The 13,458-nt window shown below is 36.5% G+C and overlaps 1 protein-coding gene across 2 annotated transcripts in view; it reads left to right on the top strand.

Moving 5' to 3' along the window:
- The window catches only part of LOC149786719 (periodic tryptophan protein 1 homolog), a 75,225-nt gene that overhangs the window by 55,660 nt on the left and 6,107 nt on the right, over positions 1-13,458 (top strand). The window contains exons 13-14 of one of the 2 annotated variants that reach the window (XM_089977220.1): positions 145-266; positions 8,854-8,956. In XM_089977220.1, coding sequence (XP_089833346.1) covers positions 145-266; positions 8,854-8,956 — 225 coding nt within the window. The remainder of the gene's footprint in view (positions 1-144; positions 267-8,853; positions 8,957-13,458) is intronic. The other variant, XM_089977221.1, reaches the window with a different exon arrangement.

Genomic DNA, 13,458 nt, shown 5'->3' with positions numbered 1-13,458 from the left:
TTGCAACATGGATGACAAGCACATATAATATTTGGGCAATTATGAGAATGAGTTGCCATCAATTACAGTAAAGGTTTCTGATAATGAATACAAATGTTTAGAAATACAACTTGATTGATTGTTCTTTTGATTGATTTATTTTAGGCATATCTTTGAGTAGTCACATCCCTGGTCTGTTAGTAACAGCGTCATCTGACAGAAAATTTAAGGTTTGGGATGTTATGGACAACAAGCCATCGCTGGTCCTAGAGAAGGACTTTAAAATGGTATTTATGACTTTCCCATTTTATTTATCAGCAGTTCGTAGTTATTCAGTGATTTCTTCAGTTTCTAAACTTTCTGTGTGTAATTCACATTGGTTTTAAGATTTAACAGATTATCAGAAATGGTATAACCATTGTTAATCTTCAGCATAACACAATTCTTACATCTATAATATTATCATGTGATGAAATAAGAATGGTAGGGGTCAAATTTTACCAAATGTTTGTGACAGATGATTGATGAAGTTATTAAGATCTGATTTTGCAAATGCTGTTTAGTGACAATAGCTTGGGTGTCTTGAGTTATTTAGTGACAGTAGCATTGGTGTCTTGTCTTATTTAGTGTCAGTAGCTTGGGTGTTTCATGATATTGCTCAAAAGCCAAATAAATTTAACACTGCAAATTTGACTTAATAATAATTCACATGTGGCTCAAGATATATAGGGCAGAAGTCCTTTGGATATTTAAACATGACAGCAGTCGGCAGATAGTTAAAACTCTGTATCTCTCGACAGCATGAAATAATTAAGACTGCTGTTTATATTAAGTTTATATAAACCATTTCATATTTTTCAATATCAGAAATGTGTAATACCACTTCATTTTGTTGTGATATCATATAAGACTATGGAATAATTTATGTGGCATGGAACATACATCCAGGATATTTTCCTACTTTCATGTGGTTTCATTGAACGAAATTTTTGAGTTTCATTCTTTGATAAATAAACCCATATATTTGTGTTCAATTCAAATAAAGAAAATGAATTTACTGAATTAATTTCAATATTTTGCAAAAGAAAGAAACTTCTTAACTTGGTTCTATTGTTATGGATTATTATTAATGCTTATTATTGTTTCATTATTGTTTCTAAATAACTTAAAAAGTCATCTTGAGATGACATATCCCACAATTCCTTTGATTATACCATATATACCGGCGTTGAAATCAGTTCCAACAGCAAATTGCAGATACAAATGTGCCACCGCATAACACACCAGCAGATTTGGGTCTATATAATCTTTTTTAGGAGTAATCAATTGAACAAACAACATAGACCCTGATTTTATTGGTGCATAATGAGATCATGTATCATGGTTTATATCATTTGCAGTTAGACTTTTGCCACAATTTGTTTCAGTGGAAACAAAATAATGCATAAAATTTTAAGTATCAAAAGGCACCTCTTTTGCAAGTTGCTTGACATGTGATCCCAGTTTGGTTTGAATACCTTGAATGGTTGGAGAAATTGGCTTTAGAAAGAAAAATGTTTATGTGCAGACTTATGAATGGCATCCAAAGTCATTTGAATAACCGATCTCAGCAGAAGATAGCTGCAACTCAGACAAGAAGTAATAAATGTAGCATAGCAAGAATTTTTAATTGCTATGTAGCCCCATTCATAAGCAGAAATTATTTAATTTTTTAATTGAAAGCCATTGACAGAAATTCCATTACAGAACAACTTACAAGACCAGACCTTATCAGTTACTGTGTTATCCTATTGGATAGCACTTGAAGCTGGTGGTGAAGTCCTCTCCATTGAGCAGATGCAAGCACTAAAACCAATAAAATTACAACTGTCAGTTGAATACAGTGTCATATTAAAGTGGGAACTCTTTTTATCCATCATTCGACTAGGCACAAATTTGTATTGTTTTTTAATGGCAATGGCTTGGTTCACCTGATTGAGCCCTGGCTGTACATTTATCACTGCACAGCTACTCTTACAGAACTGAAGAAAACTTTATTGAGAAAAAAAATATGTAGTCAGGTCATACATGTATCACACATGAGTCAAGTACAATCAATGTTCTGTTATATAAGAAGACAGTATGGTGTATTATAAATAAGAATTGAAGAGAAAATGCAAAGAGACCGAAAATTGGAGAGAGAGAGCTAGAGAGAGAAGAAACATAACTTATATAAAAATTACAAATCCAAGAAGTATGGAAAGAAAAATAAACTTCACCAGTCAAATTCATAATGCGATTTCTCCTTCAGGTATATTCTCCATTTGCATTAAAGTTAAGGGATATAATCCTTCTACCTCACAAATCCAGTAGGCTGAAAATCATCTTTTCCTGTCCATCTTATAGAGGCAAAGGGTAATATCTCTTGCCTATTACCTTCCTTTGCCACCACTACGTGTCGCTAGTTTTTAAGCGTTGATGCATTATATCTAATTCATACATTATACTTCCAACAATCCAAGCCATCTTAGTGTTAAAACTGGACCATCCAACTTAACTTAAATTTGGATTTATTGTGTTTGACAATCATTGTTTTTGTATGCATTTTTTAAAAAAATATATGGACTTCATCTATGTAAGATCATATTACAACATGCTGTCGCAAAACTCTTATTGTCATTTATGAGTTATAACGACACAATTTTCACTTTCTACATTATTAACGGGGGTGTCATTAGTGAGTTTGTAACATACTTAATTGCTAATTTATGCTTTGTTCTCTTCTTGAGTAGTTTCAGTTGAAATGTCAACCAAATGCATGAAATGTAAAAAGTTCAAAATAAAGGAAGACAACCGTGACTCTTGTATATACAAAGTGTACATTGTGCAGTGTGTGTAATACTTGGAACATCTGAGCTATAGTATTAACAAGTTAGTAACATGCTGAATTGCTAATTGTTTTCTCTTCTTATGTCATTTACGTAGAGATGTCAACTAAATGCATGAAGTGCAAAAAGTTAAAGTCAATAATCCAGAAGGCACCACTGGGAAGGAAAGATGGAATAAGTTGAGGAAAGATAACATTGACATCCTCAGTATGCATCCAAAGTCAGCCTCCAATGTGAGTCTTGTGGCAGATGCTGGGTAATCCCCCATTGACTCATTGGGGGAGTGTCCCCCCAGTTTTAAGCTGCCCATTGGACGTCTAAGCATAGCTTTCAGGCCTCTAAGTCTGGACACATGGGGTTTTATACTAGATCCATTGTATCCATTTCATAATACAGCCTCCCTGTCACTGGCCATCAAAACATCCCAGCATGGGACATTTTTGATAAAACATTCTGACCAACTAGGATTTACAGGGATTTTACTGACAGATCCATTCATTTAGCCATACTATCAGCGACATACCCTTACTATGACAGAGATTTCAGCGTAAAATCTGTCCATCCACCCAGGCCCTAGCAGCATCTGGAACTGGTAATAGCCAGACTATCTTCTATACCACCAGGTTGACCATATGCCAGACAAACCAGCTGGCTGTTTCAGCAGTGCTGGACATTCATATGCTCATTGCTTATCCACATGGGAGTGTTTGTGACATTTTCAAAGAAGACATCATTGAGTCATCAATGCTACTTGATATGGCTTATCCAGAGCTGCAAGTGGAACCAAATCAGGACTTGACTCACAGTCTGTGTGCAGAAGCTCTACAAATCAGATGTACTCAGTTCCTACCATGGATCAAACTGAATTTATCTTCAAGGCCACCGTCAAGGAAATTTATTGGGTGTTGGCAGCTTCATAGTGCCCTCCACCCCCTACCGCTACTTAAGACTATTAAGTTGAAGCATCGGTAGATTTCAAAGAGGAGGAAGATATGCCATCCTTTAGGCTCCTTCCTCAATCAGTTGAATTTCAATGACTGGCTGTCTGGAAGAATTTGTGACACAGGGAATTCTAAGGCTTTCTTTTCAGAAAGCCAAATACCAGCAGCATTCTCATCTCGCTGGTTCAGAAAAAATCACTCAGATGTCTTCAGTATTGATCTCCCAGCCTTTGACAACAAAAATTTAAAAAAATCTAACAGCAGTCCACATGTCCACTCCACTATTTTATATGGACAAAAATGTGTTCTTTGCGATGTTAAAGCTAGTCCAGAATATAGTCACTACTTATCATTGTTAGATTTGGCTTAATTTACAATTTTGGGAGTTGATACCTTGAAATAACTTTTTAAGGCAAAAAAAACATTTTAATAATTAATGCTACTTTTAAATGAAGATATTAACTGCTTCAAGTTATATGTAGCTTTCCTGCTATATACACACATATATATACACATCTCACAAATTTAGTACCCCTCTGAAAAGGCCACCTATTTTATATGGCCACTTTCCCAGTGCAGAAGGAGTAGCTGTATTTCAGCAATGAAATTCAATTTGGAGGTGGTAAGATCAATCTGTCTCTCCATTAGATGGGATGAGTATGCCATCAGTCTCGATTCAGACCAATGCATATTTTCACGTCTCTATCCACTCCTCATCAGGGAAATTTCTCCATTTTTCTTTCTGTGACGTTTTATCAGTTCATTGTCCGACCTTTTGGCCGCAGCATCAGTCCTTGGGTATTTACCAAGGTTATGGTTACATCGTTGCCCTGTTCCATTGGACTTAATCTACAATGATGACAGTGTACCTAGATGCAATCCTCTAGAAACATATGGTAAGTTCTATTCTGCTCCAAGGCAGAAATGATCTTCTCTCACTTTTAGATCATCTGGGCTTTCTAGTGAACTGGGAAAAGTCTGACCATCCCAGTTTGTTATCCATCTTGACTTGGAATTTATCACCAGCTTGAATCTGGTATGGCTTCCTTGTGTTCGCATAATCAGGAGCGTCAAACTCCTCAAGTCCATTTCAACAGGACTTTGTTTTCATCTAGAGAGTTCTTGCAACTCTTCAGATTATTCAGTGCAGTGGCAGGCTTGACCCCACTTGATTGTATTTTTATGCGCTTGTTACAAATTACATTGCTAGCACAATTGTGCCTCTTTTTCAAGTCCCCATGATCAAATAATCATTAACATTTCAGAGATACAAACATTCCTATGTCAATGGTGCAACCCAGGTTGGCTGACCTTGGGGATCCTGCTGAAGAAGTCCCAAGCAGATATAAGTGTATGTACTGACACCAGTACACATGGTTTGGCTGCCCACATTTTGCCAGACTTAACATTGTCAGCGGCATGTGGGAGGCTGGGAAGCGGCCTATCCACATCAGCCTTTTAGAAATGAAGGCTGTCATAATGCCTTTAACTTCTGGAAGGATCAGCTCTAAGGTAAAATGGTTCTCATTGTGTCCAACAACTCCTCAAACAAGGGGGGGGCACCATATCATCCGACTGATTTGGTAGTTTCTACATAGGTGCGGTGATCTCCATATCAACATATAAATCAGACACATTTCCAGAAGACTCAATGTCTTAGCTGACACTCTTTCCAGGAAAGTCATGTCATTCACACAGAATGGTCTCTCCATCAATCAGGTGGTCTCTCCATCTATCAGTTTCTAGGCAGATCTGTGCACTTTGGATGCATCCAGTGATCAATCTTTTTGTGACAAGGTGGAATCACAAGTTGCTCACCATTGTCTCTCCAGTTCTAGACCCAGAAGCTTTGGCCATGGATGCTCTGTCAATCAGGTGGAAGGGGTTAGGATCATTTGCCTACCATCCCATGGACTTGGTACCAAAAATAAACCAGAAGTTACAGGATGAGAAATGCAAGTTGATTCTGATAGCCCCTCTCAGATGGGACTAGTCTTGGGTTACCAATCTACTCCATGTAGCAATAGATCTGTCCAGGAAGATTTTAACCAACCTGAATCTTCTCCACCAACCACGTCATGTGTGTTCCATCCCTGTCTGGACCATCTTCTTTGTCATGCTAGGCTCTTGTTGGGACAGCCATGTGAGACAAACAATTTAAATCTTTGAGTGTGGAGAGAATCTTGAGAGCAAGAAGGCCCTCCACTCTGAAGGTTTATGAGGGAAAATGGTTTGTTGGCAGGGACTGGTACCATATCATCAACATCATTATTGCCTCAAATGACAGAATTTGTTCTCTGGCTCTTCGGTGGGGAAACAGTGGGCCACAGTTACTATCAAAGGTTACTGACACATTCTGGCATCATAGTAGACATGATATTGACCATGACAAAGATTTTTTGGATCTTCTAGCCAGTTTTGATCTCAGTTGACCAAAATCCTTCACTGGAATCTGTAATGGGTTTTAACATCACTCATTTAAGATACATTCAAGCCCACACTTCACAAAAGCTAGTTTCATAGAAAACATATTTCCTAATAGCTTTAGCTTCAGCATGCAGGATGAGTGAGTTATGTGACCTTTCTGTTGACCCAAACTATCTTCAGTTCAAATCGAATGGTTCAGTGGTCCTCTTGACACAATCAGGCTTTGTAACCAAAAATAGGTTCCTGTCTGTTGGCAGTCTAGAGTCATCATTTGCTTGGGGCCCTGAGTGGCCGAGTGGTCTAAAGCGCTCTCTGTTATGGATCACTGCCATCTCACCTCTGTCTGCGTGGGTTTGAGTCTTGGATTCGGCTAATGTAGGTATGTGAGAAAGCTTGCCAGTAGCTTCTCGTGGGTCGGTGGTTCTTTTCGGGGTTTTCCCAGGTTCTTTCTCCACCATTAATACTGGCCGCCATGTATAGCCTATCTTGTGCTGAAAAATGGCATTAAACCCCACAACAACAACAACAACAATCATTTGCTTACTCTCTTCCATAGACAGGTCAAGAGCAGTGGCCATGTAAGATCATGTTCGCGCATTCAAGCACTACTTGAAACACAGAGTCAAGGTGTGGCACATACAAGCACCTCTTTCTTCTGATGAAAGTCAGGAAACAGGATATCAGCCCTCAGGCCCTTGCTTCATGGCTGAAATAGGTTATACAGTCACCATAATCTGAGGTCTCACAAGTCGCCTCATGAAAATTAACACTCATGAGAGTAGAGCAATTTCTGTGATCCTTGCAATTGACTGTAATGTTTCGTTCTGAGATATAGTAAAAGCTGTTGGCTGGCATGCAGAATCAACCTTCTAGTGCTTTTATCTCAGAGATTTAGATTTTGCAAACCTTGAATCTTATATATCTGGTGTCAGCAGCCCAGATGACCACCAGACCCAATTAAAACAAGCAATACAGCCTATCAGCTTCACTGGATTTGCCAGTAAAATTTTGTAAGATTTCAATAATTATCTTAACCATATGTAGGGATCACAGATCAAGTTACCCTAGGCTGTGTTGCTTATGTAATTAGGAGAACAAGTTATTGTTAGCATGAGGTATCGAGCCATCATTCCCTAAAAGAATACCCAAGGTATAGGTCAGATGTTCAGCATTCACTGCTTCTATTTCCTATTTTTCTAACATTAATATGATTGTGAAATGTATTTGAAGGAGAAAGCAAATTTTTAAGTAAGTTGTGTTGCTTCAAGGATATTAACCCAGTCATATTACTTAGAAACCCTTTCAACCACCCCGCTATGTGAGCATCCTTGTTATTATTTTGCTCAGCTTAAAAATTAGTGACAACTGGTAGTGGCAAGGGAGGTAATGTGCATGAGTTATTGCCTTTTGTCTATATGACATTGACGGGAAAAGACATCTTTTTGTGGTGCTGGATTCGCGAGGTAGCAGGCTTATATCCCCCAACATTAATGTGATTGGGTAATTATTTTGAGAGAAACACAATTTACTTAAATATTTGCTTTATTTATGAAACTAATGTCAATAAATTAAGTGAAAAGGCTTTTGATAGAAAACACTTAATATTCAAGAGAGTCATTCAGAGGAAACGTGGAACATTTATGTGTAGCTGTATTCAGTTTATAATTTACTCAGAATTTCACTAATAAATTTTGCTTAAATTTTCACTATTAATAATTTTGTTCATATTTGTCATTGAATGTTAATATTTCACTTAGAGAATCATAGACAAGTGTTCATTTGATATGAAGTGTATTTTCTATATATCATTTTATTGAATGGTTATACTCTATAATCAGAATACCCATGTCTTGAATAGTATGGGCTTCTTGATGTTAACTGCATGCTTCATAATGTTATTTGCTTGGTTGCAAAGTATAAGCAGACCACCCATGTCTTGTATAACATGGGCTTGATGTTATTTGCATGTTTGTAGCATATAGGCAGAATACCATTGTGTTGTATAACATGGGCTTGATGTTATTGCATGTTTGTACCATATAGTAGGTAGAATAATCATACTGTATAGAATGGGCTTCTTGATATTATTGTATTTTTGTACTGTTCAGGCAGAATATCTATCTATTGTATAAATTGAGCTTTCTCATGTTTACTGCATGGTTGTACTATTTACGGAGACTGCCCATGTATTGTATAGCTTGGGCTTCATGTTGAGTGTGTGGATCAAATGTTTAGGCAGAATGCCCATGTATAGTAAACCTTGAAATTGATGTTAACTGCATGATTGTAATGTTTAAGCAGACTGCTCATATATTGTATAGCATGGGTTTCTCAGTATTTATTGCATTGTTATATTGGTTTAAGCAGGCTGTACATGTGTTTTATACTGTGAATTTATTTTTAATGTGAATATATTTTCTTGGTTTTGAGAAAAATGACATTTTTGTAACTACTTAAGTTTGTATATTTTCTATTTGGTTGTACTGTACCTACCCAAGAATTATTGTCAGTTGGATTTTAAGTTTTAGAGCTTGCAGCAAAATCGAAGAAAATATGTAACCTACAACATATGTTGAAATACTGTATTTTTTTCTCTCATTTATGTACCTATTCTAGGTAGAAGTTATATACTATTTTAGGGCCAGCTGTATTGTGTAGATGGCTGTCAGGAAGCCCCTTTTGTGTTTGCCATCGGTGGAGAAAAGGATGTCAAGGTGTGGGATGTCAGAGAAAGTGCAGCAGGTAAAATTATTTAAAATTTTAGATTTTGTTAGAATTTCTAAAATTGAATTGCAGGTTTGCATGATATTTTATTTGGGGTGATGATTGCATAACATGTTTTAATAATTTGTTGGAATTGATATTGCCATTAGCAACAATGTTTGCTTATGTCTTAGTGCAGTGTTCGGATCACTGGTTTGTAGGCTTAGAATCAAAGCAATTTGGCTCTGACAAGTCACCTTTCAGAACTCCATTGGAAAAGTACAGGTATATCATTTGTTTAGTTAGTGCTTTATGTAAGTAATGGAGTAGCAGGCATGATGCATACATCAATAGTATAAAGTACACAGGTAAATTTTATATAGTTTTTCATGTAGCAAATTATCAATAGGATGATCATAGTACTGTATGCATTACTTTTCAAATTACATTAGGATTACAAAAGCATATTGTTGATATAATTACAGAAACATGTGATGTACACATTACCTTGCATATTATCACTAGAATTACAGAAGCATGTGCTGCACATGTCGCTTTTGTAAAGTGTCATTAAGATTACAAAAGCATGTGCTGTACACTTTGCAAATTATCACTAGGATTGCAAAAGCATGTGATGTACACATTACCTTGCATATTGTCACTAGAATTACAGAAGCATGTGATGTACACATTACCTTACATATTGTCACTAGAATTACAGAAGCATGTGATATACACATTACCTTGCATATTGTCACTAGAATTACAGAAGCATGTGATGTACACATTACCTTGCATATTGTCACTAGAATTACAGAAGCATGTGATGTACACATTACCATGCATATTGTCACTAGAATTACAGAAGTATGTGATATACACATTACCTTGCATATTGTCACTAGAATTACAGAAGCATGTGATGTACACATTACCTTGCATATTGTCACTAGAATTACAGAAGTATGTGATATACACATTACCTTGCATATTGTCACTAGAATTACAGAAGTATGTGATATACACATTACCTTGCATATTGTCACTAGAATTACAGAAGCATGTGATGTACACATTACCTTGCATATTGTCACTAGAATTACAGGAGCATGTGCTGCACATGTTGCTTTTGTAAAGTGTCACTAGGATTGCAAAAGCATGTGATGTACACATTACCTTGCATAGTGTCACTAGAATTACAGAAGTATGTGATATACACATTACCTTGCATATTGTCACTAGAATTACAGAAGCATGTGATGTACACATTACCTTGCATATTGTCACTAGAATTACAGGAGCATGTGCTGCACATGTTGCTTTTGTAAAGTGTCACTAGGATTGCAAAAGCATGTGATGTACACATTACCTTGCATAGTGTCACTAGAATTACAGAAGTATGTGATATACACATTACCTTGCATATTGTCACTAGAATTACAGAAGCATGTGATGTACACATTACCTTGCATATTGTCACTAGAATTACAGGAGTATGTGCTGCACATGTTGCTTTTGTAAAGTGTCACTAGGATTACAAAAGCATGTGCTGTACACTTTGCAAATTGTCACTAGGATTACAGAAGCATGTGCTGTACACTTTGCTAATTGTCACTAGGATTGCAAAAGCATGTGCTGTACACTTTGCAAATTGTCACTAGGATTGCAAAGCATATGCAGTACACTTTGCAAACTCTGAGGTCATGTGATGCAAATATGGCTTGGCTTTCTTTCTGCTTAATACTATGCATTTTGCTCATATTTATTACTTTTGCAATAATAACATTCAGGTATGAAAGTCAACCACATTAAGCTTTTAAACATTGGGCTATAAAGATCCGATCTGTTTTCATACATGTCAATATTTTGGTGTTTGATTAGAAAATATGGCAGTAATAATAATAATAATGAGGACTTTGTATAGCACCTAATCTTTAGAAGCTCTAAGCGCTTTACAACATTAGACAACACCTATAAGATAAAAAAACATATAATGATATGATTACAAAAACAAACACCATGAAATTAGAAAACATTTATAAAAACATGCTGAGAATATTTCATGTAGGAAACATTATTAGGTCTTTAAGTTTGTTCTTGCAGTCGAAATAAGTGAGTTTTGAGAGCCTCTTGAATGTGATCACTGTGTCTTTGTGTCTAAGTTCAGTGGGCAATTCATTCCACGTTGCTGGGCCCTGGTATGCAAAAGAACGCTGTCCATATGACTTTGTTTTCATAGTGGGAATAATGAGTATATGATTGTCAGAAGAGGAGCGTAAGTATCTTGCTGGTGTGTACACATGGGTGAGGTCGGATAGGTATGTTGGACTAGAGTCCGACAGTGAAACATAGCACAGAGAACAAATTTTGTGTTTGATTCTGGATCGAATGGATAGCCAGTGTAGGATACAGAGCAGCGGGGATTTGTGCTCTGATCGTGGTACTCTGGAGCAGATTTTGAGATGAACTAGACAGAATTGAGTTCCAATAGTCGTCTTGCAAGTACTAATGAACACACAAGTGTTTTAGTGGCATCAGCTGAAAGATATTTGCGAACTGAGCTGATGCATCTCACCTCAAGATATGCAGCCTTGCATATGTTCATGATATGTTGGTGCAATGTGAGAGTCCTGTCCAGAGTAACACCTAGGTTTTGTACTGATTGTGTGAATTTAATGTTGGTGTTGCTGATACTTATTGTTTGAGGTAAAGGATGTAAATGATAAAGTCTTTGTGTTGTGATCAGAATGGCCTCAGTTTTATCATCATTCATCTTCAACTTGTTACATCTCATCCATGATTTCACATCAGAAATGCACCTCTCTACACCTTGGATGGTAGCATCTACACCTTGGATGGTAGCATCAACTTCATTTGGGTGGCTAGATTTGTATATTTGGGTGTCATCAGCATACAATTGGTGAGACACTGGATGATGATCTATGACACTTGAGAGCAACTGAGTGTCCAGAATGAAGAGAACAGGTCTAAGAACAGACCCCTGTGGAACACCACAACATAGATCAACTGGGCTGGAGTATATTCCATTTGCAGATACAGTTTGTGTCCTGTTGACCAAGTAGGACTTGAACCACAGCAAGGCTGTGTCATGAATGCCAAATACATGCTGGAGACGGTGAAGTATGATGTCCTGGTCTTTTGTGTCAAATGCTGCAGACAAATAAAGGGAGTTGAGGACTGTAATCTTTTTGCTATCCAATGCAGAGAGAATGTCATTAATTACTTTTAGAAGAGTAGTTTCAGTACTGTGGCATTGGCAATACGACACCACAGTTACAACAGACTGATGACATGTTGATGGCACTCAACGAGTTACAGTTAAATAATCAATTGATGAAAATATCAGATCCTGTTTTTGCAAAATTGTGTGAAGGGAGATTATTGTTAACACTATTTGCAAATAATGCTAATCTTAACCATGCTTTTGACAAGAGAAATAAGGTTTAAGGTTGAACCAAATAGGGCAGATAGAATTGAGAATCGTGATTGAAACTGATGAGATAGATACATTGAAATTTTTCAAATAATATGAAACCAGAATAACTTTCCTATCCATTATATAAATTAAAACGAACAATTTTGCTTTGAAAATAAAAATTGTATGCATTATGAAAACAAATTCACACAGCACATTAAATGTCTTCCTTGCATGGTAGCCTTTATTTTGAGGATTGGTTGTTTTGTTTATTTTATTTTATTCTCAAGACACTGGATTAATATCTTATGGAGTTAACATATTATTTTTATATATTATGGTATTAACATGGTATTTTGAATTAGTATGGTATTAAGATAGTATTAAGATATGTTTAAATGTAAAATTAGAGTATATTATGGTATTAACATATTATTTTGATATATTATGGTATTAACATAATATTAAGGTATATTATGGTATGAACATAGTATTTTGATATAGTATTACACTACTCCCTCGATAACTTGCGCCCGGATAACTTGCGATCCCGCTTATAATGCAGTGTCTGTCTTGGCTCCCGATTTTTTCCAGAGAAAATGTATTTAAAATATCTTTAAAATACGCTGAACGTGATAAGAATTGGTAAATTAAACCTTGATACATTGCTCGTTTTATCATCCAAGATGGTGATTAATGCCCGTAAAAATTGAATCCATATTTTGAAATTTTCAAGTTCTAAATAAGAATTAATTTCAGAGATCTCGAAAACGCTTAATTACGCGTATTTGGAGGCCAATTTTGGATCTGGGACGCAGAAAATCACTGAGGCGGGAGTCCTCCGTACGCATGTAATAGGTGCGCGGGAAAATTCAAAGATTTGCCAGTCCTGCTTCAGCCACCTGCTTTGTGGGAAAATGTGTTGATCAATTAGCTGTGCTGATATTTACAATGACATAATTCAGTGACTGAAAGACTCCTTGATGTACATACATGTTGCCATTTTATAAGAGTACATAAAAAAAGAACATGATGCAATAGCTAGGCGGCTAGTTCAAAGACTTTGACTGGCGGCCGGGTGAGAAAATGTACTGATATTTAGGAT

The sequence above is a fragment of the Sinohyriopsis cumingii genome, chromosome 12 (genome assembly GCF_028554795.1).
Source record: "Sinohyriopsis cumingii isolate HCF-2022 chromosome 12, ASM2855479v2, whole genome shotgun sequence".
In the NCBI taxonomy this organism is placed as follows: domain Eukaryota; kingdom Metazoa; phylum Mollusca; class Bivalvia; order Unionida; family Unionidae; genus Sinohyriopsis; species Sinohyriopsis cumingii.
The sequence above is the reverse complement of the archived record's forward strand: the minus strand, read 5'-3'. Positions and strand labels throughout refer to the sequence as shown.